The 23,007-nt window shown below is 52.9% G+C and overlaps 13 protein-coding genes across 13 annotated transcripts; 6 read left to right on the forward strand and 7 right to left on the reverse strand.

Annotated features, from left to right (window-relative positions):
- Nucleotides 1-559: 559 nt before the first annotated feature.
- On the reverse strand, nucleotides 560-2,821 carry BO94DRAFT_568556 (DUF3176 domain-containing protein). The gene is made up of 4 exons (XM_025614689.1): nucleotides 2,654-2,821; nucleotides 2,351-2,584; nucleotides 2,127-2,296; nucleotides 560-2,053 (listed from the first exon to the last, which is right to left on the reverse strand). Exons 1-4 carry the CDS (start codon nucleotides 2,788-2,790, stop codon nucleotides 747-749), a joined length of 1,848 nt encoding a protein of 615 aa, XP_025463817.1. The 5' UTR covers nucleotides 2,791-2,821; the 3' UTR covers nucleotides 560-746.
- Nucleotides 2,822-3,686: 865 nt separating this feature from the next.
- Nucleotides 3,687-4,737, reverse strand: BO94DRAFT_605487 (aromatic alcohol reductase; the record flags this gene model as incomplete). Its single annotated transcript, XM_025616492.1, has 3 exons — nucleotides 3,687-4,336; nucleotides 4,403-4,653; nucleotides 4,702-4,737. 3 exons carry the CDS (start codon nucleotides 4,735-4,737, stop codon nucleotides 3,712-3,714), a joined length of 912 nt encoding a protein of 303 aa, XP_025463818.1. The 3' UTR covers nucleotides 3,687-3,711.
- A 483-nt stretch (nucleotides 4,738-5,220) lies between these two features.
- On the reverse strand, nucleotides 5,221-5,988 carry BO94DRAFT_549462 (uncharacterized protein; the record flags this gene model as incomplete). Its single annotated transcript, XM_025613448.1, has 1 exon — nucleotides 5,221-5,988. One exon carries the CDS (start codon nucleotides 5,986-5,988, stop codon nucleotides 5,221-5,223), a length of 768 nt encoding a protein of 255 aa, XP_025463819.1.
- Nucleotides 5,989-8,251: 2,263 nt separating this feature from the next.
- On the forward strand, nucleotides 8,252-9,968 carry BO94DRAFT_627217 (uncharacterized protein; the record flags this gene model as incomplete). The annotated part of the gene is made up of 1 exon (XM_025617400.1): nucleotides 8,252-9,968. The coding sequence occupies one exon, from the start codon at nucleotides 8,252-8,254 to the stop codon at nucleotides 9,584-9,586; it is 1,335 nt and encodes a 444-aa protein (XP_025463820.1). The 3' UTR covers nucleotides 9,587-9,968.
- On the reverse strand, nucleotides 9,639-11,403 carry BO94DRAFT_605498 (alpha-keto acid decarboxylase family protein; the record flags this gene model as incomplete). The annotated part of the gene is made up of 1 exon (XM_025616493.1): nucleotides 9,639-11,403. One exon carries the CDS (start codon nucleotides 11,401-11,403, stop codon nucleotides 9,691-9,693), a length of 1,713 nt encoding a protein of 570 aa, XP_025463821.1. The 3' UTR covers nucleotides 9,639-9,690.
- A 265-nt stretch (nucleotides 11,404-11,668) lies between these two features.
- BO94DRAFT_499581 (aminotransferase-like domain-containing protein) lies at nucleotides 11,669-13,226 on the forward strand (the record flags this gene model as incomplete). Its single annotated transcript, XM_025609384.1, has 1 exon — nucleotides 11,669-13,226. A coding segment is annotated over exon 1 (1,503 nt), but the record flags the coding sequence as incomplete, so codon positions are not given.
- Nucleotides 12,984-15,479, reverse strand: BO94DRAFT_209682 (fungal specific transcription factor domain-containing protein). Its single transcript, XM_025606148.1, has 4 exons — nucleotides 14,481-15,479; nucleotides 14,046-14,424; nucleotides 13,703-13,994; nucleotides 12,984-13,639 (listed from the first exon to the last, which is right to left on the reverse strand). The coding sequence occupies exons 1-4, from the start codon at nucleotides 15,217-15,219 to the stop codon at nucleotides 13,238-13,240; spliced, it is 1,812 nt and encodes a 603-aa protein (XP_025463823.1). The 5' UTR covers nucleotides 15,220-15,479; the 3' UTR covers nucleotides 12,984-13,237.
- A 154-nt stretch (nucleotides 15,480-15,633) lies between these two features.
- BO94DRAFT_538523 (ribonuclease-domain-containing protein) lies at nucleotides 15,634-16,358 on the reverse strand. Its single transcript, XM_025612507.1, has 2 exons — nucleotides 16,157-16,358; nucleotides 15,634-16,093 (listed from the first exon to the last, which is right to left on the reverse strand). The coding sequence occupies exons 1-2, from the start codon at nucleotides 16,169-16,171 to the stop codon at nucleotides 15,698-15,700; spliced, it is 411 nt and encodes a 136-aa protein (XP_025463824.1). The 5' UTR covers nucleotides 16,172-16,358; the 3' UTR covers nucleotides 15,634-15,697.
- A 252-nt stretch (nucleotides 16,359-16,610) lies between these two features.
- BO94DRAFT_209731 (uncharacterized protein) lies at nucleotides 16,611-17,867 on the reverse strand. The gene is made up of 2 exons (XM_025606150.1): nucleotides 17,538-17,867; nucleotides 16,611-17,486 (listed from the first exon to the last, which is right to left on the reverse strand). The coding sequence occupies exon 2, from the start codon at nucleotides 17,472-17,474 to the stop codon at nucleotides 16,848-16,850; it is 627 nt and encodes a 208-aa protein (XP_025463825.1). The 5' UTR covers nucleotides 17,475-17,486; nucleotides 17,538-17,867; the 3' UTR covers nucleotides 16,611-16,847.
- Nucleotides 17,868-18,197: 330 nt separating this feature from the next.
- BO94DRAFT_538525 (HAD family hydrolase) lies at nucleotides 18,198-19,296 on the forward strand. The gene is made up of 2 exons (XM_025612508.1): nucleotides 18,198-18,346; nucleotides 18,370-19,296. The coding sequence occupies exons 1-2, from the start codon at nucleotides 18,210-18,212 to the stop codon at nucleotides 18,905-18,907; spliced, it is 675 nt and encodes a 224-aa protein (XP_025463826.1). The 5' UTR covers nucleotides 18,198-18,209; the 3' UTR covers nucleotides 18,908-19,296.
- Nucleotides 19,297-19,473: 177 nt separating this feature from the next.
- BO94DRAFT_538527 (putative short-chain dehydrogenase/reductase) lies at nucleotides 19,474-20,714 on the forward strand. The gene is made up of 3 exons (XM_025612509.1): nucleotides 19,474-19,533; nucleotides 19,606-20,330; nucleotides 20,391-20,714. Exons 1-3 carry the CDS (start codon nucleotides 19,491-19,493, stop codon nucleotides 20,451-20,453), a joined length of 831 nt encoding a protein of 276 aa, XP_025463827.1. The 5' UTR covers nucleotides 19,474-19,490; the 3' UTR covers nucleotides 20,454-20,714.
- Nucleotides 20,715-20,931: 217 nt separating this feature from the next.
- On the forward strand, nucleotides 20,932-21,731 carry BO94DRAFT_209709 (uncharacterized protein). The gene has a single exon (XM_025606149.1). It carries the CDS (start codon nucleotides 21,057-21,059, stop codon nucleotides 21,492-21,494), a length of 438 nt encoding a protein of 145 aa, XP_025463828.1. The 5' UTR covers nucleotides 20,932-21,056; the 3' UTR covers nucleotides 21,495-21,731.
- Nucleotides 21,482-22,307, forward strand: BO94DRAFT_538528 (uncharacterized protein). Its single transcript, XM_025612510.1, has one exon. The coding sequence runs from the start codon at nucleotides 21,611-21,613 to the stop codon at nucleotides 21,881-21,883; it is 273 nt and encodes a 90-aa protein (XP_025463829.1). The 5' UTR covers nucleotides 21,482-21,610; the 3' UTR covers nucleotides 21,884-22,307.
- Nucleotides 22,308-23,007: the final 700 nt, after the last annotated feature.

Below are 23,007 nucleotides of genomic sequence, written 5' to 3' on the forward strand. Positions count from 1 at the left end.
CTAATAAACCCTAATAAACCCTAATAAACCCTAATAAACCCTAATAAACCCTAATAAACCCTAATAAACCCTAATAAACCCTAATAAACCCTAATATAAACCCTAATAAACCCTAATAATACCCTAATAAACCCTGATAAGAATTAATTCGGGATGATGTCCTGGATCGGTTGATTGATATTGGAGCTGATGTAGATATCGCTGTAGCATCGGGTCACACTTGTTAGGATCTAGCGTTGGAAAGGGGGTATTCTTATCACTTTGACAGGGAGAGATCGAGGGCGTAAATCACAGTTGGGAGGAAAATCTAAGCTTCTCCCTCCTTTTTGCCTTGGAAGTCTGTCATACATATTCTTGAAAGTATAAGGATTAGATTGTCAGAAACAGTGCTTCTGCTTTTTATTGTAGTAGTGATAAACGTGGCAGCCAGAGGAAAATAATCTAAACCACTTATACTAGCAGACTTCGTATACTTTTGGAACTACCATGGTTCGGTAATCACATCGAAATGTCTTGCGTTGAGCATAACTCATCCATTAATTTACGAGAAACACTTCACCTGGAACATTATGACCTTCTGCCCCTATATATAAACTACAATCATGGCATGGTCTAATCAGCTATCAGTGTCCTCATACAGAATTTTCTGGAGGAGCTATATGTAAGGATAAGCTGATCTTCATCATCATGGGCGTGGAAAGGAAAGGGGATGTCAGGGTTTCTTTGAACAACCTGGAAACGAGAGACTATCGAACTAATGCAAACCGACCGTTATCAATATCGAGTTTAGCGGAGATTTGCCTAGCTCTGTGCTCATAGTCATTCAGAGAATCGTCTCCTCCCAAAAGGGCATGTGTTTCAGGATCCTGGCCCGGTGAGGAGGCCTTCAAGTTTGCCATTTCCACCCCGTTCCCTTCCCCATTGCTATCCCTATCTTGCCAACACTTTTCCATCAGCACCAGTGGTAGCGGGCTGGTCATCCATGGCCGCGTTCCTGCCCGGTAACTCTTCCACGCCGCACCAATGCAAGAGACTGCCCCGAGTAGCCAAACAGCCACTGGCAACGCCAACCATACCCACCGAATCTCAACAAACAACACTGTGACGTGGGTATGTCCGACAGCCTGCTGGGAGTGAACATCCTCGTCTTTATCGAAGCCGACCGCGGTGCTGAACGCGTCATCACGCATGGTCTTGGTCATCGCAGCCGCCACGTTGCCCATGGCGCAGGTGAGCGGATCGTCAGCCATGCAGCCGGTTGCCGTGAAGTTGCCGTAGAAGATGGCCTCGAGCGTGTCGCCGGCCGCGTAGGTGATCGCAGCGGAGATGAACTCAAAAGAGTCTGATGCGGCCACTACCCGCCCGGCGAAGAGGTTATTGATATAATATGAAGTGGCAACCCATGCCTCGTCTCCAAATCCAAATGTCTGATTCAATTCCGGGGAGAAGGGGCCTGTGTCTGAGGGGATAACCGGCGTGATGCTGATACCCGCCCAATCGGTTTCGTTGGCGGTCCAGTTGGCGATTTGGCTCTCTTGATAGACGCTCAGTGAGACCGAGGCGTTGAAGAGTTGTACGATAGGCACCAGGGCGCACTCAGTGGCTGTGAAGAGGCTGGTCTCGGTGAGAGTGGAGGAGATGCCGCTGCCGCCGGTGCCGTTGGCGTTGGTTCCCGCGGCGAGGATGTATTGCACCACCTCAAAGGGTGTTCCCCGGTATCCGAGCCCTACTTCTGGTGACTCCGGTGCAATCACTGACAATGTTGCGGCGTCTCCGTTGGCAATATACCAGAGGCCCAGATTGCTGGGGAGAGATATGCTACAGTTATATAGGGCATTGTTCGTGGAGTTGGTATCACTCAAGGATGTGCAGTTCCGATGGAGGTAGGAGGTAATGTTGGTACATCGCGACTCAAAGCCCAAGCTGGCCATTGCATCCCAGGTACAGTTGCCCGTCGGGCAGGTGTACTGCGGGACTGCCCATGGGCGCGTCGAGTCTTGGTTTGTCAGGGAGCTGTAGATGTTGGCTTTGAGGACAGGATCCACGTAGTAGACTTCAGGGGGAGTTGATCATTAGTCAATGCTGTAGAATAGCGGTGGCTTTAGGGCGGTTGATGGCACACATACGATCCCCTCCCATCAGTGGCCCAACAGTATTGTACTGCACTGTTTTTCCGAGTAAAGAGACTTGAAAGCGGTCCTCGATGGAGCGAGAAACGTATTGTACCGAGTTTTGGATGAACGGCTCGAAGGCCAATGCCATGAGGACCGTCATGCTGCCTAGGACTGCAAAGTGACTACGCCGCGGTCAGAACCCCCGGGGTTTCAGAGAGTTTCGGTCAATCACTTACCGGCCCTTCAACGCCCACAAGAGCAGAGCACTTCCCCGGACTCCTCGACTTGCAGAATCAAAATCCCCCAGGTTAGACAGTGGTCGGCTCCGCTGAGCAAACCAGACCCATTTCAGCTGGCCTAGGCTTTCGCTAACCGCATAGAGGATGCATGCTTTGGCGAGAGTGCTGAGCCAGGAAATCGCCGAATTCAGGGAGATGTTACTCCATTCCGGCTGGCGACGTCCATCATACCTGACCAAGATCACAATGATGGCGCCGAGGGTACCTCCAGCAAGAGCCACGCCGCAGAAATCCCATAACCAGCCTTGTATATCCCTTCTAAATGACGGCCCCTTCTTCCTTGGCTTTGGTGCAATCTTTTCCGCTGATTGGCCATCTGAGCCTTTTGGTGCCAGAAGCGACAGTTGGCTCTCGCTTTCGGGGTTGTTATGTGCCATATTAGATGGCGTGCCCTGTATGTGTTTGTCTGCTTTGATAAATACGGCATCGAGGTAGATTGAGGGGAATAAAGCCCCATAAATAGTAGTTGCCAGGCATGGTCACCACCACCATTGGGGGGCGGGGCAGCGTAAATGCGGCTGACAAGGCTGCTTACTGCCTTAATCCCAGATGCGGTCCGAGCGCCGCCAACTCTTGCTAATCATGCAGGTGGTCAGATGCCCCTTTCCTCGTTCAGCCCAGCGTAGACGTAGATGTCAGTCCAATTGGTGTCTGTTGACTACCCGCTCTATCCGGGCCGAGGTCCCTGCTTTTTTGAACGAATCATAAGCCGCAGATATGCTGAGGTGGGGGGGAGTTAAGATAAGGGCGAGGCTGCACAGTGCATTAGTAAGTGGTAAATGTTTTTTACACTGCATGTTCCGCCGATACCGTCTTAATTGCACTCATAAAGGGAAACTGTGGGACCTTCCACTGTAGCTTGCCTGGCTCTGTATGCAGACTCTAGATAGTGGTGCATAGTCTGGAACTCTATTTTTGAGGAGAAGCATTACAGGGAAGTACTATAGAAGAGTAGAGGCGGAGGCTTCTAGCTGCAAACTCCTTCTATCCTAGATTAACACAGTAGTGGGATGGGGTTTCTACAGACACACTGGCCTGCTTCTTGCTAGGCCGGATTGGCTTCTACGTAATCCTCACATAACATGTTTACTAGACCGCTTACTTTTCCAAGATCCACTCAGAAAATTTATCGAGGGGATTTATGACAGAGTCTTTTAGTGATATCTGGAACAGAGAATTCTATTGGCGTCAGTATTCTAGATTGCAAGATGCATTCGTTGAATTGAGAAGAACATGGTATCTTCATTGACTGTAGTTCACTTATCACATTGGTCTGTTTTCGAGGAGGAACGATATTCTCAGCTTTGCGCTGCTTCTTGGACAATTGTCTGAACCAGCCCTTCCACCTTCTCCATCTCCCAGCCCTTCAGTCCCAAAAGAAGATTGTCATCTCTTGCCCAGGGATGTGCAAGCGCTTTAGTGGCTAGGCAGTACTGGATTTGTACTTCGAAGGTTGAAGTACTGATGTTGCCGGCCTCGAGATCTGCCAACGCATTTTTGAATAGTTGATCCATGTCATTATAGGTGGTCTCCCACCCGTCAGCTCCTAGAATTGCCTTTGAGGTGGCAAGAAGTTGATTCTGCGACATGAACACGGAATGAACATAGACGGGGCGGTTCAATGTTTCTTGCGGATGCAAAAGCACATGGGCAGTGGCTACACCAACCTCATCTATTGTCGTCCATGGAACAACATTGTTTCCATCACCAAAGATGAAAGCTTTTTTTCCCTTCATGTCCAGCCCTGCAAATCCCGAGGAGATACCCCAATCGAGAAAGGCACCGCAGGCGACCAGGGTGTATGTCAAACGATTCTCAGCAGCATGTCTCTTCACGGCCTCGTATGAAGCTTTCTTCCGGGCGAAAACGGGCATATCGTGAACACCTGGGAGGTCAGGATCGAGTCCGAAGTCGCTAGTTATACTGGACAAGGGTGGAAAGAGAGGATTAGCTAATGTTAACGGGTTGTGAAATGTAGGGCTCACAGACAAGCGGTAAACGCCATTCTCCGCCGCCGCGTGAATCAGGCGGAGTGGTGTTTCAATCTCCAGAGAGAAGGTAGTATCGATAACCGCGTCTTGTCCGGCGATGGCAGCGGATAAAGATTCCAGGGAATCAAAGTTAACCACCTTCACCTGAACTGTGGAAGGGAAGGATTTGGAACTGCGAGTAAGCACGGTCACGTTGAACTTCAGGTCTATTAATGCACTCAGGACTCGGGCTCCAACATTGCCGCTAGCCTACCAGCTGGTTAACCTAGGACATGTAATCTTTTGATTTTATCTTACCCCAGCAATAGCCACGTTCTTGATTGTGCGAGACATCCTATCTTTAAGCAGGGGGATTTGCGGTATGGTTGTGCGTGAGTTACTCGTTGATTAGGAACAGGGAACAATAACTACCAAGATTGCTTCAAATATATAGTCTAGATATCCGGACTTTGTCGGAGATCGACAAGCGATCAGCCGCAGGAATATCTCAGATTTCTCGTAGACCGATCCACCGTAGCTGTATATCCGACTTGACGGTGGGATGCATAAGCACCACCGGACTCCGAACTAAAGCCGGATATGCACAGCCGCTTACCTCGGGGCTTGCCGCGATCCTTCAAAGACGGCAAACAACATGTTTTTCAGTCATAGAAGCCATACAGACTTTCATTTCACATCTAAAGGTGAAGAGGCAATAAATTCCGTCAAGTATTATATGGTGTGATAGGTGATCCGAGCAAGAATAAGCATATTAATTAGGTACATCTAATTCCGCAGCCCCCTTTCAACCTTCCAGGTGGTGAACACGGGATTCCTCTAGCAACTGCAGGTCTTATAGTGACCGTGGTAAGAATAGGTCGTCCTCGTATGGCAGCTGCTCACTGAATTGGGCCCGACGGTAAACTGCCTCAGGTTCCCCTTGGAGCAGTTGTGATGGGGCCAGATCTTCATCGTCAAGATCTTGCTGGAAAAGGCGTTGTCGAATTGCACACTGGCGTAGGCGGACGCGTGGTTGTAGCAGGTGCTACCGAACCGGACATAAAGATCCTCGTTGGCACAGGACGAGTAATCCGACAGATAGGCATAGTAGTGGTAGTGCGTGCGTTTTTGCAGGCCATCCGCCCGTCGCGCGAGCCCATCGTCCTCCGAGCTGCTGCTGCTACTGCTGGAGGCCGCCCGGCTTCCCACCACCTGTTTGCCTTGCGCGCCCTGGGCGACGAGCCAGGCGTAGGAGGCCGTATCGGCGAGGATGCTGCTATGGTGTGCTTCATCCAACTCGGTGGTGTCTTCAGCGGCAACTTGCATCCCGGACATGATCTCCGGCATTGTCAGGCAGTTGTAGAGCGCCCCGTCCGTAGCTTCAAGTTCGATCGTGCGGTTGCCGACCGGAAGCACGACAGTCCAGCCGTCATCGACGAAGAGCCGGTAGTCTGTGCCAGTGGTGTTCAGACAATCCAGGAAACTCGTCGCGACGTCTATGCTCAGTGCACCCGGTCCGTAAACTGTGCTATTCTCTGCTGCAGCTGCAACATGCGACCAGGCGGTGGCACCGGCGAGCAAGGCTGTCAATATTTGGACGCGCATGGTACTGTTTTGGGCTCTCGGTCTTGGTGGTATGCTTGTTGTCTGCTTGAGCTCTATAAGCCTGTGTCAAGATATGAAGGCGCAAGAAGCACAACAAATGGGAGATACCAACATGAAATGGAGGATTCGATGACGGTTTTGGTTGAAATGCTCTGTCGTGGAACAGAAGAGACCATCGAGGTATTTATGTCTTTGTCTCTTCTGTTGGGGCTCGCGTTTTGAACTATCATCTGTCGGGTGAAGGGAATGGTGGAGCCAAGGTTCCTTGCAGTGGTGCAATATCGCAGGATTTGGAGGCTGAAGGAAGCAGTACTAGTATTCAAACACTGGCCCACTTCTGCAAGCATTCCTCGTATAAATGGGTCCCATAGCCATGGAAGCACTTGGTAAACAGAAGATGCCTCGCCCCAGTAATAGACAACAGCATTGTATCTTCTTTCTATCCTCGATTCAATATCTCTAAGAGGGAAGTGAAAATTCCTCTCAGTCTCAGTATTCCATTGACGTTAGAGTAATTGGCGTGATGATAAAATTTGCAGATATGGCTGAAAGAACGACTATCCGACCCTACTCACAGACATACAGGTCGGGTGATGTTCAGATGCATTACGTGGATGAATGCTTAGCAGACTTCTGGTAATAGGCTGCGGCCTATAGGATGACTAGAAGGCCGGGACTAACCCACGGGACTAGACTTCCCCAGGCAGGAGGGTCCGGACGAAGCGGGGCCCATGGAGACAGGCGTCCTTGGCACCGGGGCTGAGGCTCTATACTCTATAGCTAATTAGCTATATCTCAGGTTTTAAGGCTGCAGAAATCCTTATCTACGGCATCGGCTGTCGGTTCCCCTGAGCAGCTCGCCTGGGGACATGTGCTTTCGGCCGAATGACTTTGTCACAGTGTTATGCCTGGGATGGACCACAATCACCACACTACCACACACAGAGACACAGACAGACCGATTACTCCAGGACAACGACAACGCAACCTACAGGGCCTCAAGTATCCAGACTCATTTTAAGTGCACGACTGCAAGATTTATATTATGGATTGGGGCCTATCTAAGAGCTTATCCAGCTGACGTGGACTCTTCCGTTTCGGGTGTAGCCTGGCGTTGGTCACTACGCCACGCAAATGTTACATGGTGACTAGGTCTTGACGATGCTTATCGCCTTCACGAGTATGACATTCGGTTAATCAATAAAGTTTGACGGACTTATCATAAAAGCAGAGACTTAACTCAGCCTCCCTCCGTCTCTGTTCGGTCAGTATCCGAAATTTAGTGCAAAGGATCCTCCTGCCAAAATATCTCTCAGCCACAAGACATTGTTCATATCCCTGCTCGTGAGGAGCTTTCTACGGAACAAATAAATATTTAAGGGTACCTTTGCGCCATGGGAGTCGCTGCTTGGAACTTGTTCTATGTCATAGTATACGATCCTCGCGTCTTTTTCGGATACTCTTCAATGAATTGCTCCCCCGATATCCGTCAATTCCCCATTCATGGGTCCACTACTGCAAGAGCCAATTACAAGAACTTTTCTGCCCGGTGTATAGACCCCCGTAGCAATTATAAGCTTCCCTTCCTCCAGCGAGTAGTCATTCTACCAGAGCTGGCGTCTGCGAGGAGCCAGATTCCTCGACATGCGCCTGATAGAACAGCCTGCACTCGCGCCATCGCTAGTATTGGAAGGCATGGATGGGGTTTTTACATAGTACTTCCAAGCTTTTTGATGGCATTCTAGAGCTTTTCATCTGTAATTCGCCAGATCGTGCAAGTTTTGGGCCTCACTTTGCATAATATGTATTGACCGGAGAGAAGCAGATTAATTATTTTAAATGATCGATCTACCAGTAATAATAAACACACTACCAATGATAGAAGTCTAAGTACGGGTTTCGGAAGGCGAAATGACGTTTCGAAGTATGCTTATTCCACACCATGCTCTCCCCTGCCCTAGTATTTCACGGTGTGCATATTTTCAATGCCACCCCAGGCGAGCTAGCTGGTATCTCACACAATTCCATTCTTATCACGGACAATAACATATGAATGGTGCTAACATATCCGTTTGATCCGAAAAAGTAATTGAATGAATGAGAAAAAAAGATACGTATATCGTCAATCTTGGCCGAGGCCTTATCCGATGGATGCTGATAGCCAATGGTGGTGTGCCGACCCCTCCTCACGATGACCCCTCCTCCCCTCATCTTTCTTCTCATCACTCATCTCAATTCTACTCCACTTTGTCCCAACCTCAACATGGCATCCGCATCAGATATCCAACCTTGGCTCCGTTCACCCCCTCGGGCCTATCTCCTCTCCAAGGCCTGCATTGTCGATGTGGGAACTGGCAGCATCAAGAAAGACCACTATGTGGTGATCAGCGCGGGGAGGATTGCGGCAGTCTTATCCACTCCGCCCGACAAGCTGCCGACCGACTGCCTGACCGTCGATTGCCAGGGCCGGTACATCTGTCCCGGATTATTTGATGCACATGTGCATTTTGTCGCCGTGCCCGGGTTTCAAAACCTCTCCATGGCATTTGGCAATTTCAACGACGTGTCCCTCCTGCGACAGCCGTATGTGGCCACCCAGATGCTCCACCGCGGCTTCACCAGCGTGCGGGACTGCGGGGGTGCCCAACTGGCCTTCAAACAGGCCATCGAAGACGGCGTGTTTCCTGGCCCACGGCTGTTCATCGCCGGTCATGCCCTGTCGCAATCAGGGGGGCACGGAGATATTCGCAGCGCCCACGACCACGTACAATGTTGTGGAGGACATACCAATGGCCTCGGGCGCATTTGCAACGGCGTCCCGGAATGCATGACGGCCGTCCGGGAGGAGATTCGTTCGGGCGCTGATTTCATTAAGATCATGGGCTCCGGGGGTGTTTCAACCCCGACAGACCGGTTGGATCAACTGCAGTTCACTGGGTCGGAGATCCGGGCCATGGTGGAATGTGCCGATAACGCCGGCACCTATGTGACCGCACATGCCTATACCCCGAAAGCCATCATGCATTGTATCGAAAATGGCGTCAAAGGGATCGAACACGGCAATTTCATCACCGAGGAGGTCGCGGACATCATGGCTGCCCGGGGCATCTACTTGACCCCGACCCTGATATCCTACGCCGAGATGGATTCGGCTCGTTGGCGAGGCTATCTGCCCGCCAATGGCCAGGCCAAGAACACCGAAGTTCTGACCGCCGGCCTGCGCAGCCTCAAAATCGCATCCGACGCGGGCGTGACCATCTGCTACGGAAGCGATCTACTTGGTCCTCTGGGTTTGGCACAGACGGGGGAGTTTGCGCTCAGGGCCCAGATTCTCAGTCCGCTGGCCGTTCTACAGAGCGCAACCATCAACCCAGCCAAGATGGTGGGGCAACAAGGATTGATCGGTCAGATCAAGGAGGGATTTTGGGCGGACATCCTTGTCCTCAATAGGAACCCGTTAGAAGATGTTACCATCTTTGATCGGCCGGAGGATTGTGTCCTCGGAGTGATGAAGGAGGGCCGGGTGTATAAGAGCCGCTGGGAGGGCCTGAAGGAGGATGCCGACATCCCGGTGCGATTGACCCCATCAAGGCAATAGGATTATCGGCTCATTGTCTCTATATTTCACCCTGAATGAGTCAGGGCAATCGCGGTATGTAAGAGTCTCGTTATGTAACACATTTAAGGCACAAACGGTCGGTTCTACGGCTGTTCCGCTGAGATCTGATCCTCCATCAGTTTTAACAAAGCTCCTTCGACATCTTCCTGCCCCATAAACACCTCCACCACTCTCAACCCGCTTCCCTTTTGAATGCGATCATCCTCCAGGATTCTGTCAAGCTCGGCGTAGGTTCTTGCGCTGAAACTGTTGGCAGATTGCTCCTCTGTACCCCCAAAGAAGGCGATAGTGTGCTGGTGTCTCCAGGAAGCGATGTCATTGTAGGACTGCTTCCTTCCATGGATTGCACGCTCGATAGTATATCCTCCATTGTTAATGATAAAGATGATGACGTTGAGCTTTTCCTTGATAATAGTACTGATCTCCTGTACACTCATCTGGAGGCTGCCATCTCCGATGAACAGAATGGCACGGGCGTTGGCATTCTCACTTAACTCGCGCTTGGCAACTGCGGCACCCAGGGTTGCTGGTAACATATACCCGATGGATAGCCATGTTGCCGGTCCGAAGAGACGTGACTGGGGAGGAAGTTTAAACTGCCTTCCACCGTGAGCGGCCGTACCGGTTTCGGTGAGAATCAGGTCGCCTGGGCGGAATGCTCTGTTGACGTAGGAATAAAAGGTCTTCTGGACCAAAGCTGTGTCATGATCGATCATGTTTCGGTTTTCAGTGGCAGTGCTTCTAGGAGGGGCTTGCACTTTGGGCACCCTATCCTTGTCCAGGCGCCTGAGTAGTCTGAACAGAAAACCGTCGGGGATGTCACGATAGCGCCTGGAGCCAATCTGGACCATAGCCTTAGAGAGCAAAATGGAAACCTCGTCCCGTGGGATGGTTGTGAAATTGTAGGTATTGGTGTCGGTGTAATGGGGCCCAAGCGCGATGATCAGATCTGCCGAGTCGAAGTAGGCCTGCCATGCCTTGCTACCCAGAGAACCATTGTAATGCCCGTAAACATTCAGGAGTTCTTCATTCACTAGTCCCTTTCCAAAGACAGTCGTCCATGTAGGCCAGCCAGTGATCTTGGCCAGCTCATCGACTTCGTCAAGAATCCGCATCGATCCGCATTCTCCGTCAACCAGGATGAGTGGCTGCTGGGCTTTGTAAATACGTTCCAGAACTTCTTGTAGCGGTTCGTCCGGGCATGCCAGGCGTTCAGGGACCGAAATAGGCGTCGATAGTCTAGAGGCACTGATGGTGACATCCACCATGTCGTCCGGCAACTCGATATAGACGGGTTGGCTGTAGATCATGGCCTGTTGGAGTGTCCAATCAATCTGTTCCGGGACAGTAGATGGATCCATGAGATTCGCCTGGGCTATGGTGACATGCGATGCCATCGTTGCAAAGTGGCGGTAATCGCCGTCGGCGAGGGTATGATGCACTTTCTTCCGTGCCAATTGCAGGTCGCGCGCCGGGGTCCCAACGATATGGATGATGCCGGCCTTTTCGGTAAAGGCCCCCGCAATGCCATTGATGGCCGATAGTTCGCCAACTCCGTAGGTCGTGATCAGAGCCGAGAGACCGTTCACTCGGGCGTATGCATCTGCCGCATAGGCGGCATTCAGTTCGTTGCAATTCCCAATCCAATGCAGCCCGGCGGGTTCAACAAAGTCCAGTAACCGGAGGTTGTAATCACCAGGCACTCCAAAGATTGACCGGATGCCCAGTTGTTGGAGTCTTGCGAGAAGATACTCTGCAATTTTGATTGTGCCCGAAGAAGGTTGAGTGTGTGTCATGATTGAAAGAGGTTGATGCGGAAGTGGAAGTGAAGAAGATGATGAAGCAAGGCAGAGTATAACAAATTGCATGAGGTTGTGGTTCACTATTTGTACTGGCTGTTATCGGCGAGAGTCCCCTTTACTCCGATCCGATTACCCCGAGCATCTCACTGTTGCTTTCTCCGATTGATCGAGTCATCGATGTATATGACATGATAGCTGTTCTCCGACTACACCGAAAACTTCCCCGAGTGTAGAGGGAGGTCCGATGAATAGTTAAATACCCTGCTGGTCCGACTCATTTGCCAGTGTATCCCTTCAGCTCTCCTTTAATCATCATGGCTCCCCTCACCGTGGCCGATGTGCAGTCTCTCCGCGCTGGCTCAGCACCTCTGCCCACCACAACCGGAGCCAGCGTCTCTGCAGATGCCTTCAAATCATCCCATGCGCGGAGAAAGCCAAGCGCTAGATCATTAGCCCACCACTTCAGCTTTGAAAGTGCCGGGTTTCTGGGCTCGGCTATGAAAAAGTCAGCCAGCCTGGCCAGCAACCGAAAGATAATTCCTCTTGGGACAGGCCGACCGACTCCAGACTTTTACCCTTGGAACTCTCTCATCTTCAAAGCAATGCAGCCGACACTACAAAGACCCGCGGCTCAGGACAGCCCAGAAGCACTGCTCATGAAGACTGCATCGAAGCAGGGCGCCGATTACAACCTGTCCTTGGCGCTGAATTATGGAAGCGCTGCTGGGTCGCCGCATCTCCTTCGGTTCATCACTGAGCATATGGAGATTGTTCATGATCCCCCCTACGCCGATTGGGGGGTTTGCCTCACAACCGGTGCCACCTCTGCCTTGGAAATGGCGTATCGGATATTTTGCAACCGAGGCGATAACATCCTGATGGAAGCGTACACCTACCCGGGCGCGCTGGAAGGGGCCCGTCAGCTTGGTCTTCACATCCACGGGGTTCCAATGGATGAAGAAGGGCCGAGGGCAGATGACTTGCAACACATTCTGAGTGTATGGGATCCTTCACGAGGACCTAAGCCTAGACTCTTCTATACGATACCTTCGGGTCAAAATCCGACTGGTGCCACCCAATCTCTCGAGCGAAGACGGAAGATCTACCAAATCGCCGAAGAACATGACCTCATAATCATCGAAGATGATCCCTATTACTTCCTTCGAACTGGAAGCCGCACTGAAGAAGCAGACCAGAACACTCGTCTTCCGTCGTACTTGTCCATCGATGGGTCTGGGCGCGTGGTACGCATAGATTCGACATCCAAGATCCTTGCTCCGGGGCTACGCGTCGGTTGGGTCACTGCCAGTGCCCAAATCATCGATAAGTTCGTTGGCTACCAGGATGTCAGCACGGTGGCTGTCGCAGGTCCCTCCCAATGGATGACATGGAAGCTCCTCGATGAGTGCTGGGGTCATCAGGGGTTTCTCAACTGGCTGGACAGCCTTTCACTGGAATACCGCGTCCGTCGAGACATCCTTCTGGATGCTTGCGACCGATACCTACCCCAGCAGATCTGTTCGTGGGTGGCACCAACGTACGGCATGTTTCTCTGGATCAGTCTAGACTGGCAGAAGCATCCCCGATTCCAGAAGTCGATGGTTCAGGAGGACCCCCACTCTCATATTGCAGAGATTGAAACCGGAATTGGGTCACAGGCTCTCATGGAGGGCGTACAAACTACACCAGGCTCCTTGTTTGGCTGCAACAGACCTCCCCTCAAAACACTACATTTCCGTATGACCTTTGCTGCTGCTGCTAGAGAGGATTTAGAAGAGGGGGTGAAGATTTTTGCAGATGTTGTGAAGCGGGAGTTTGCATCAGGTTCCTAGGCCTGCGAAGCTGTCAAACTGTGATCCAGGATAGCAGGCGAGGCATGGTCTACCAAGCTGTCCCAGAATCCGGTATCGAAATCCCATAGATCTTGACCCAATGTAACTCCCCAGTCATCCCCTATATTTACATTGGCGCAACCTCCTTTCATCTCATACTCTGTTGATCCGGAATGAAATGACTCCAGCAACTTCTGGATAGTTCGGGTTGCCTTTGATAGCAAAACATAGATTGGATCTCCCCTCATCACGATGGTTCCTTTCTGGATTTCCACCACGAAGACGCTCAGATCCTGTAGTACCTTTGCTCTGGACAGTCCAGCTGGCATTGAGGCATTGCCTTGTTTGAGCATTGCGAGTAGCATCATACCAGCAGCGGGAAGACCATAATGAACGATCTGAAACACTGGTGTTAGACCCTGCTTTTGGGAATTGGACATGAGTCATGGTGCATCACGTACTTTCCAGGTAAGACTTGTTCCGGAGTTGGTTAATTGCTCTCGAACGACGATCGCCTCGACCACCAGCGCCAGCATTTCACCGGCCACTGTGATAATCGAGGAGTCCGGTTCCGAAAGGGTGTTGAGCATCAGGGGGCGAAGCAGAAATAGGACATGAAGATGGTTGAGTCGGACACTAATCAGGAAGTCTCTCTCAAAGGATGAAACCTGGTCATGATCGGTAAGACCGCCCTCTAGCTGGAAATGAGTCGGAAGGGCTTGCCACTGTGTCTCGGCTTGGATCTGAATTGCACTACTTTGATAAGCGCTATGTTTCACACACGAGGGGACAGTGGTTGGATACCCAATACGCTGTGCATTCATCTCATGATTCTTATCCCGAGCCAGTTCCAGGACCTCTTCTTTTAGCGACGCGCACAACGCCGACCATCGTGTCTCTGCCCTGTAGCTCGCTTTGCCATCTGGGTCCCATGCGAAGCAGTCCGCCCTTGGGTCAGCAAAACTAGCAGGGATCTGGAAGGTGGAGAATCGTTTCGTCATGCGTGGTGGTCGGCCTAGAAAGATCGCGACATTCTTGTCCGCGGAATATACCCGGGCAAATGCGGTTTTCCGTAACTGTGTGAGGAAATCAGGGGTGTCGGGCTTCGCATCAATGTCGTCATGATACCCCAAGGCAAAGATGGACGAAATGACATCTGCAATCCTGCGCCAGGCATGATAACCTATCACCGGGATCAGCCATTCCAAGTCCAGGGAGGTTGGAGAGCAAATGGCTTACTGTGGTCGCCATCCACGAAAGAGTGCATGATAAAATTTTCGTATTGCAGAACCAGTTGGAGATCATTCAGGCAGTCCAGAGACAATACAATCTCCAAGGCATGGTCGCTTAGCTTGGTACAAAGCTTGCGCAAAGCACAATTTGCCTCGCGAGTCACATAAAGCTGCGGGAAGGCAGCGACATCGATGGTGGCCCGACTGACAGCAAGGAAGAAGATCCCAAGGGTCTCCCATCGTAATCTGGCGTCCGAAAATTGGGACACCCACTCCGAGAAGCGGGTATCGGAATGGAATCTCAATGGCTGCGTGGAATTATGCAACAGAAGCCTGGCACAGTCCAAATGCCAGTGTTCATCTTGGGACACCGACGTGAAGAATTGGACTACGCTTTCGCTGCATACTTCTACCAATGATTCTGCGAGGGCTAGATTCGTCCCTTTTGCAAGCCAGAATTGAACAAGGTCTCTCATGACGGTCAATCGGTATTCATCCAAGAGGAGTCGCAGAGCATTGGCCCCTTGGAGGAGGACATGCTCATCAGTTATCGGAGGATATGGCAACAACGACATTCCCGTATCAGTAGTATCAAGCAACCCAGGAGTTGAGGTGCAATCTTGCGAGATGTGATCGAAGATGGTGGTATGGCTCGATGAGCCCAGGTACCCCGGGTTCGGGTACGGATTGGGTCGGGCCAGACCTGATAGTGTTGAAGGACCTGGGGATGGATCACTACAGGCCATTAATTGGGGACTGCACAGTCTGTCGCTCCAGGTCGAGCTTACTCTGACTGTAGCCTTCTGGGCAATGGTGGGCTTGGCCCTGGTCTCCTTTTGAAGGGAGAAGCACGGTAGATGCAGAGGCCCGCTCGGTTGCTCTTCTTGCACCGAGTACAGGCCGGCCGTTTATTATCGCAGGATAGCTTGGCCCTCCTGCAGGCCTCGCAGGCTGCACGTCGTGACGGCATATTTACAAGCAGTGGTGCCGTTCCTGGCGCGATGGGGTGAAGAAGGGACAATCGATGAAAGAAGAGGGAGAAGGAAAGCCGAGGATCGGATCGGATCGGATCGGCGTGGTCGGCGTGGTCGGAGAAAGAACAAGCCTTAGCCCCTTCCTCGGCTCAATGCTTAACTACAGCTCTAGTTTGGGTCTGACATCCACATCATACTTCGTCTTTTATTTGTATAACACCCTATTTCAGGCCGACACCCTCCATCCCTCCTAGGAAGAAGTACAAGCCACAAAGTCATCCCCGCTGGCGCCCGTGTGCGTAATGAGACCCGCCAATTCATCATCGCCGTTGAAAATGACCCGATCCGCACCGGGGGAGCCACCATCGTACACATCAAAGTCGCTCATGATGGGGTATTCGTAGTAGGTGCCGGAAACGGGGAAATCGAAGCCCTCATAATCGTGGTACTCGTGGGGGTAGTCGTGGACGGTCTCTCCGGACTCATAGAGCGAGTAACCCTTGGCCTGCGCGGCACTGACGTCGCTGGCCCAGTAGCAGGTGCTTCCGCAGGTGTAGTCACAGCTTTCGCGGGTTTCCAGATTCTTCCTGGCCGAGGGGGAGGCGAGCGAGACGGAGAGGAAGAGGGGGAGGATGGAGATGATAGTCTGGGTGGATAGGTCAGTGGTGCCATTTCAGGCTGCGTGACGATCCGGAGTCCGTCGTCGTACCTTGATCTGGAACATGGTGACGGTCGGTTTGCGAGCTGTCGGCCTTCTTTGGAGTGAATGGAGAGGGTGTGTTCGTGTATATTGATTGATCTCCATTACCCCTGGATAGGATGACCTATTTATCCCTCCATGGCCTCCCTCGTCCTCGTCAGTCTCGTCGGAGGATTCCTATCTATCGCCCGACCTCAAGGGCAGACAGACGGACGACCAGGAACTCCGAGGTTACATTGCATCCCTGGCGTCCGATAAGATAGGCTGGTTCCTGACACGTTCTTCCACTCGCGTCCGCCAGAGGTTCAGGGTCCGCCGATCTTCACCCGTCAGGGCATCCCTCCCGAGGCCCTAAGGAACCCTAGCCTGCCGGCGGCCTCCACTCGTCAGGGACTCCGGCGGATCTCCCAATGGCAGCCGATATCTCGCCCACGGAGGTGGCCGGATAGTATACAACTCAAAAGCCGGTGAAGAAAAGCACGGGAGTCAGCCTGAAAGTCTATCTTCCGCCCATCGGCTGAGAGTGGGTCATCCGGCCCTCGCCGTTTGGCTATCTACTTGTTGTATCTGTGGCATATGCAACCATCAGATGACCGTCCATCTCCCACGGTTTTGGCACTACCCTAGTCTACCGCAATGAACAGCATTGTGAATTATTCTCCTGGTGTATCTTTAACATCGAACTTGGGAATTACTTCCATTACCCGGTGATAGCACTTCTAATCTTCTCCTTCAGATCAGGGGTCGGGTGGTCATCGTCCACCTTCAAGGCCTTCATAACCCGGGCCAACGAAGCATAGATACCAATCATTAACAATACCTCCACCAGCTCCTCCACGGAGAGCACCTTCAGAGCATCGGTGATCGTGTCGGGCTTGTTTTCATACGTGTCCAGCTGTTCATCGACAATTCGAAGGATCACCCGATCGCGATGTGTCCAGGGGCCTTTTCCTTGCAAAACGTCTTGTAGAGAGCACCCCATCGCCTGGATCTTGTCCGGGGGAAACCCGAATACCTCAGCCACGGGCAAGTTGACATCATACTCATACTTTGCTTTGAGCACCGTGGCAACCCGAAGGACAATCAGCTGCCAGTCTAACACCGGAAGCAGGCGTTGCTTCCCATCGAAGCAGGCAGCCAGGAGACCGCTGATATGTGGGAAGAGCCCGGGAGAATGAGCGAGAGTCAGCAGGATGTTGCGCCGGAAAGGAAGCACGCGCAATTTGTCTCGGATAGCTGGAGGGGCCGACTCGGGCTCGACGTAGGGCACCCGGCAGGTTTTGCGGTAGGGATCTCCAGTCACCTCGTTGACTTGGATGTCGGGCATGTTGAGGATATCCTAGCCGTGTTTTAGCATGATACGGCTGTCGTCACCCATGGGCGACTATACCTTGTCACTAGCGTCTAGGAATACCTTGGTGGATCTTTATCAATTGACTCTTATAGATTGACTTGGTGGGTGTAGATTTTCCAGATCTCCCTCAAACTCTCCTTGTGCACACGATGGTCCGGTGCAGTAACGGCTATATATATTGGCCCTTGCACTGGCTATAGACGCAGAACAGAACATGAAGATCGATGATGCAGATTTGACGCGTAGACATGGGGCATGTTGTTAGCAATTATACTTCCCAGGGCAATAATCAAGTCCCGTACTTGCAGTTAAGTCCCTGCCATGGCGAGGAGCATCGATGACGAACCTTCATTGGGCAATGGCCCAGCTGAAGCAGTGGCAGAGTCCTCACCGCCTTGGGATTCCGCCTGCTTGAGGCCGGGAAGCATGGCTTAGAATGTCCCTCATGCGAGGTAAAAGACCGGCTATGGGATTTTCTTGATGTTGTCAGAGGTTCCTCAAGGTTTTGCCGCCCATGGTACGAAGTAGCAGATCTATCCGGGTTGCAGCTTAAAGGGTCCTGTTTTGGACATCTGGCTCAGGCCTCAGGCACCGCGTCAGCCATGGTTGGGGTCTTGGCGGGCGGCGGTGAGTCAAACTTCTCCAAAGGATTTCAAACCACGGGCAAAATTCCATCCCCCTGAACCCTGAAGCCCCAACACCGCCGCCATGTACAACCTCGTCATCTTCGACTTTGATGGCACCATCTTCGACACCTACGATGCCATCGAGCACTCCATCCAATTGACCTTCCAGCAGCTGCTGCCCTCCCACCCGACCCCCTGCCCCGCGACATCCGCGCTCTCGTTTCCACCGGCGCTCCCCCTAGCGACACCTTCCGCAGTCTGCACCCCGATCCCACCACCTTCGACGAGTCTGCATGGATCACTACCTACCGGGGGATCTATGATATCCATGGCCAGTCCCAGACCCGACCGTATCCCGCCGCCCGGCAGGTCCTCGAATCCCTACATGCTCGGAAGGTGCCCATCGCCATCATCAGCAACAAGGTCGCGGTGGCGGTGAAGGCCGCCTTGGAGAAGACCGACCTGCTGCAATACTTTCCCGATTCCCTCATCCTGGGCCAGGGTCTTGCCGGAGTGCAGCGCAAGCCGGACCCGTCCAGCTTCACCGAGGTTCTGTGGCCCAACTTGCAGGCCCTGGGGACGGAGGGCGGCCTGGACGTAAGCAAGGTACTGATGGTGGGCGACACCTTGACGGATATCCATTACGCGAAAAACATTGGGGTCAAATCATGCTGGTGTCGCTATGGACAGGGCGACCCGGAGGAGTGCGAGAGGCTGGAGCCGGATCATATCATTGATACATTTGAGGATGTACTCAAGGTGGTGGAGGGGACGATTTAATCGGCCGATGCCCTTGGGTTTCAGTGGCTAGACGGTGCCGTAGATGGCAGGCCTATCATGATGGATCAGGGTATGGACCCGGGTGCCCCGACTGAGATGCCTTGATTGCTGCAGTGCCATCACAGATCCTTGCAGACCCGTCCAGGGCCCCAGTGACAAATTGGATATTCTGGGGTCGCTCCTCGGTGGTGATATGCGCTTGCACGAGTACCATCCAGTAGGGCCCCCTTGGGTGCCATTGTAATGCAGCACTTGCAAGTGCTCGGCAGGCGACCCTGACGTGTTGGACCCTTGGTTCGGAGTGGTCAGATGGTGGCATTGGCCTTGTATAAACCTCAATAGTGAGATAGAGTAACCGGGGTGGCGCGGAGACCGGCCGAAGCGTGGAGGAAGGCTTCATCCACCACCACCACCACCACCACCACCACCACCCACCGATATTCTTCCATTGTAGACACAAAGCCGACCGACAGGGGAGATGACGTCATGGCTGACGGATGCGGGGAAGCCGCCGAGGGCCTTCTCATCGACGGGCTTCATTCATTCCCCGTTTTCCCTATCCATCCCGCTGGTCGTCGACATCATGGCCTTTGCACGCAGGTTAGCCATTCTCCCGGGCGGCCTTGGTAGGGCATCCCACCCCCTCCACTCGTAGGAAGATTAAAAAGCCGTCGTATTGACCTTCCCATCCATTCCAGGTGGCCTGGGCTCGAGCATCGGCAAGAAGCTCCGCCAGCAAGGCGCCCGACTGGCCATTCTGTATGCCCCTTTCGAGGCCACCCGGCGAGACCAGCTGCTGGAGGTTGGCTACGGCGAGCTTTCCTCCCGCGATGGGATCCAGACCTATGAATGTGACATCACGGCCCCGGAGTCGGTCCAATCCGTCTTCAGCGCCCTGGAAGAAGACGTTCTGGCTCCCTCACCACCGGCTCAGTCTTCTCGAGCCTTCCCCAGTATCTTGATCAACACGGCCGGATACGTGTCGTTGAGCGACTTGGAGCTCACCCCGCCCGAGGAGACCGTGAAACACCTGCATACCAACGTCCTGGGCCCGATGCTCTGCTCTCAGGCCTTTGCCAGGCTGTACATGACTGCTGCCCAGGTGGCCCAATCCTCGCCCAGCCCCCCGCCACCGGGGCGCATCGTCAACATTGCCTCTCAAGCAGCGCATGTGGCCCTACACCGGCACGGGGCTTACTGTGCCTCCAAGGCCGCCCTGTTGGGGCTGACGCGCAGTATGGCTTCCGAGTGGGGAGGCCGCGGCATTACGGCGAACAGTGTGTCCCCGACAGTGGCCTGGACTGCCCTGGGACAGAAGGCCTGGGGGGAGGACACGGTGCGAGAGGCCTTTTTGAAAACGATCCCCACCGGCAAGTTCGCGCTTCCCGAAGAGGTGGCGGACGCGGTCCTCTTTCTGTGTCAGGTAAGGAATGAGGTCAATCATAGATCGTAACTATTCCACTCGTACTGACGACACATGTAGGATTCCAGTGGCATGGTCAATGGGGCGGACATTCGAGTGGACGGCGGCTTCACCATTAGGTAGTGTGAAGGTATTCCAGGACGGGGGAGCGATGGCCTTGTCTACCGAAAGCGTCTAGGGCTTCAAGAGCAATTCGGTACTGGATAGTATGAATAAGCCTCTCTGTCCCATATTTCATCGACCTGTGCCACTAGCTACACATACAGATGATAAGATTGTGAAAGTTTTGGCAGACAACGAAGGGTGCCAATGGGTTAGAGATGGCGTAGTCTACAATGTAATTATCATCTTCCCCCGAGATCCAGGCCAATTGGGACGACGCACTCCACATAACATGAAACTGCCAGACCCAGCAGCTGCTTATTCTGATATAGTGCACATAGCCAGTTTGCACGACGTCATGAAAGGCCCGCATGGCGTCCTCAATCTGCGAGTGAGTGACTACGACGCTAAGTATACAGAGGTGTTACATTCTGTCCTCAAAAACGCTGGCAACACATCCAGACAAGAGCCCAGCCGAGTTCCTCAGAGGATATGCAATGAAACAGTGCTGCTGGGTTATTAGGGCCTACATTGGGGCGAAATATAAAGCCTTGCGCAGGCTATGCCAAACCCGGATCGAGGTTGCGTGATTTCTGCGGGGGAAGTCCGGGGAATGTCCAGAGTATGGGGAAGACCAACTGGTTGATGAGACCCAAATTCTGTGCTGTGGTGCAGAAATGGCGACGTGACAGTCTTGCCTCCGTGGTTGACCACTCAGTTAACGATCCGTTTCGATCGAGAGCAATCTCTGCGAAATTCATCACCCAACTATTTCATGTCCGTCAGGCACGTCAGCTCTTGGAGGGCACCGGTACCCAGCTCCAGACCTTCATCGGATTGCTGCATGGGAGTGACCATACCGCCGTCAGTGTGCTGCAGGCCCAGTTGGCGCTGGTCGATACCGCCCAGGAGCTGGACATGATCATTAACCTGGGCACCCTCCTGAGCCGGAATATCGCATACGTCGAACTAGACATTCTGCATTCAGGGCAATTACGCGGCCATGGCCGAGGCTGGCACCGCGGGTTTGGAAGAGTAATGCTATTATTCCCCGTTCCATAATGGATAACATTGCTCACACGTGAGGAGTTTTACGTGACACGTCCTGTAGGGATTATAGGGTGTAAATGCTGGATCTTGCGGGTCACGGGTGGTGGCCTCTTTGCAACCCCATTGGCATGGTCTTCTGTGTCTTCCTTGCTGGCATTCTGGCCATGGTGTTTTTCTCCTTTCCCGAAACCAGAGAGCACCCGCTGGATGAGATTGGCGTCATTGTCGACGGCGAGCCAGCCGCGCCGCGGGAAGCCTCCGGAAACCCGAGGAACAGGAGTGAGCAAACGCCTCTTAGAGTAAGTAGGAAGCACGAGCCAAGTGCATTACGTCTAGACTCTAGAAGGGGTCGAGGCATGCAGCGGTTGTGCCGTCCGGACTTTCCCGCGAATGAGGGTTGACTGCTGAGGGTGTGCGCAGCATCAACCCATGGAACGGACGCCGCCGGAGTGTGCCAGGTGGAAGCTTAAAGACAGTGCCGCTGAATGGTGAGAGATAAGATGCCCGCCTGAAACCTTGTCCACCCTTGTCTCTTCCCCTGACGCTAAACACCACCGGACAAAGGCCGAAATGATGCCGGCGGCGCTGGAGGAGGAGGGGCTCAGGCCTCCAGAGTCCAGGCAGCAAGAAAGCAGGCAAGCAACCCTACCCGCGATATCGGGGGTCCCCCATTTCCCCCTCCATTACCCATCAACCCCATCAGTATCAATTTTACCCCAGCTAAACATCAAGCGGTGGACCTTGCAGCATTCTCACGATTCAATTAACCGAGTCAGGAATTCCTGCGTGGGAGAAGTGAGTCAGGAAGCCACGGTAAGAAGAGTTTTCACCATAAGGTTTGGCGCTCCGATGTTAGTTCGGCCGGAACCAATAAATTTGGACCGGCCGACGGCGCCATTAATCACGCAGTGATGTCAAGCATAATTTCCTTGTTCGTTGTTCGTTGTTGCTACTATCATTCCCCCTCCCCGGATAGTTTCAGCTGGTTAAACCTCGACTCCATGGGAGTGGCGTTATTATCGACCCCCTCGATATGACCATCCTTCCACCCACCAGATGGAGCCCAATGGCTCGCCAGGTCATCATCTAAATCTTCCTTCGCCCGATCGATCGCCGCGATCGGGCCTGGAGCCACGTGTAGCAGTGTGCGGAGATGGAAGCATGGAATAATCTCCGGCGGTCGTGCGCACGCGCGGAATCTCCTGATTTAGACGGGGGTGGGCCTTTCTACGAGGCTCGAGGGCTTGGGTCACTGGGTGTCAAGACTCAAGAGGCGTGGGGGGCCTCGGCCAGACATTCCTACAAGAACCAGGCCTGTCGTTCGTCAATTTTCCTCTTTTCCTCAATGGCCGTCTCCATTCCCTGCAACCCACTGGTAGACCCCGCCTGCGTGGCGTTGGGTTCCATGATCCTTATCTCTGGCAAGGGTCGACATCCAGAGCTGCGAGACAAAGAAAAGGGGGGTGACCTGCTGCTCTCCCATCACCCCCTGATCCGGTGTCTTTCTCTACACCAGGCAAGCCCT

Source organism: Aspergillus sclerotioniger, assembly GCF_003184525.1.
Source record: "Aspergillus sclerotioniger CBS 115572 chromosome Unknown BO94scaffold_29, whole genome shotgun sequence".
Lineage (NCBI taxonomy): Eukaryota > Fungi > Ascomycota > Eurotiomycetes > Eurotiales > Aspergillaceae > Aspergillus > Aspergillus sclerotioniger.

Excerpts from the sequence above, each read along its gene's own strand:
- BO94DRAFT_209709 (XM_025606149.1), top strand. The coding sequence starts at position 21,057 with ATGGGGAAGACCAACTGGTTGATGAGACCCAAATTCTGTGCTGTGGTG.
- BO94DRAFT_538528 (XM_025612510.1), top strand. The coding sequence starts at position 21,611 with ATGGTCTTCTGTGTCTTCCTTGCTGGCATTCTGGCCATGGTGTTTTTC.
- BO94DRAFT_538525 (XM_025612508.1), top strand. The coding sequence starts at position 18,210 with ATGTACAACCTCGTCATCTTCGACTTTGATGGCACCATCTTCGACACC.
- BO94DRAFT_568556 (XM_025614689.1), bottom strand. The coding sequence starts at position 2,790 with ATGGCACATAACAACCCCGAAAGCGAGAGCCAACTGTCGCTTCTGGCA. Across the intron at positions 2,585-2,653 it reads AGAAGGGATATACAAGGCTG|GTATGATGGACGTCGCCAGC; the intron begins GTTATGGGATTT and ends GATCTTGGTCAG. Across the intron at positions 2,054-2,126 it reads GCCACTGATGGGAGGGGATC|TCTACTACGTGGATCCTGTC; the intron begins GTATGTGTGCCA and ends CTCCCCCTGAAG.
- BO94DRAFT_538527 (XM_025612509.1), top strand. The coding sequence starts at position 19,491 with ATGGCCTTTGCACGCAGGTTAGCCATTCTCCCGGGCGGCCTTG. Across the intron at positions 19,534-19,605 it reads CATTCTCCCGGGCGGCCTTG|GTGGCCTGGGCTCGAGCATC; the intron begins GTAGGGCATCCC and ends CATCCATTCCAG. Across the intron at positions 20,331-20,390 it reads CGGTCCTCTTTCTGTGTCAG|GATTCCAGTGGCATGGTCAA; the intron begins GTAAGGAATGAG and ends CGACACATGTAG.
- BO94DRAFT_209682 (XM_025606148.1), bottom strand. The coding sequence starts at position 15,219 with ATGGCCTGTAGTGATCCATCCCCAGGTCCTTCAACACTATCAGGTCTG. Across the intron at positions 14,425-14,480 it reads TTTCGTGGATGGCGACCACA|GTTATCATGCCTGGCGCAGG; the intron begins GTAAGCCATTTG and ends TCCCGGTGATAG. Across the intron at positions 13,995-14,045 it reads ATGAATGCACAGCGTATTGG|TGCAATTCAGATCCAAGCCG; the intron begins GTATCCAACCAC and ends TTATCAAAGTAG.
- BO94DRAFT_209731 (XM_025606150.1), bottom strand. The coding sequence starts at position 17,474 with ATGCCCGACATCCAAGTCAACGAGGTGACTGGAGATCCCTACCGCAAA.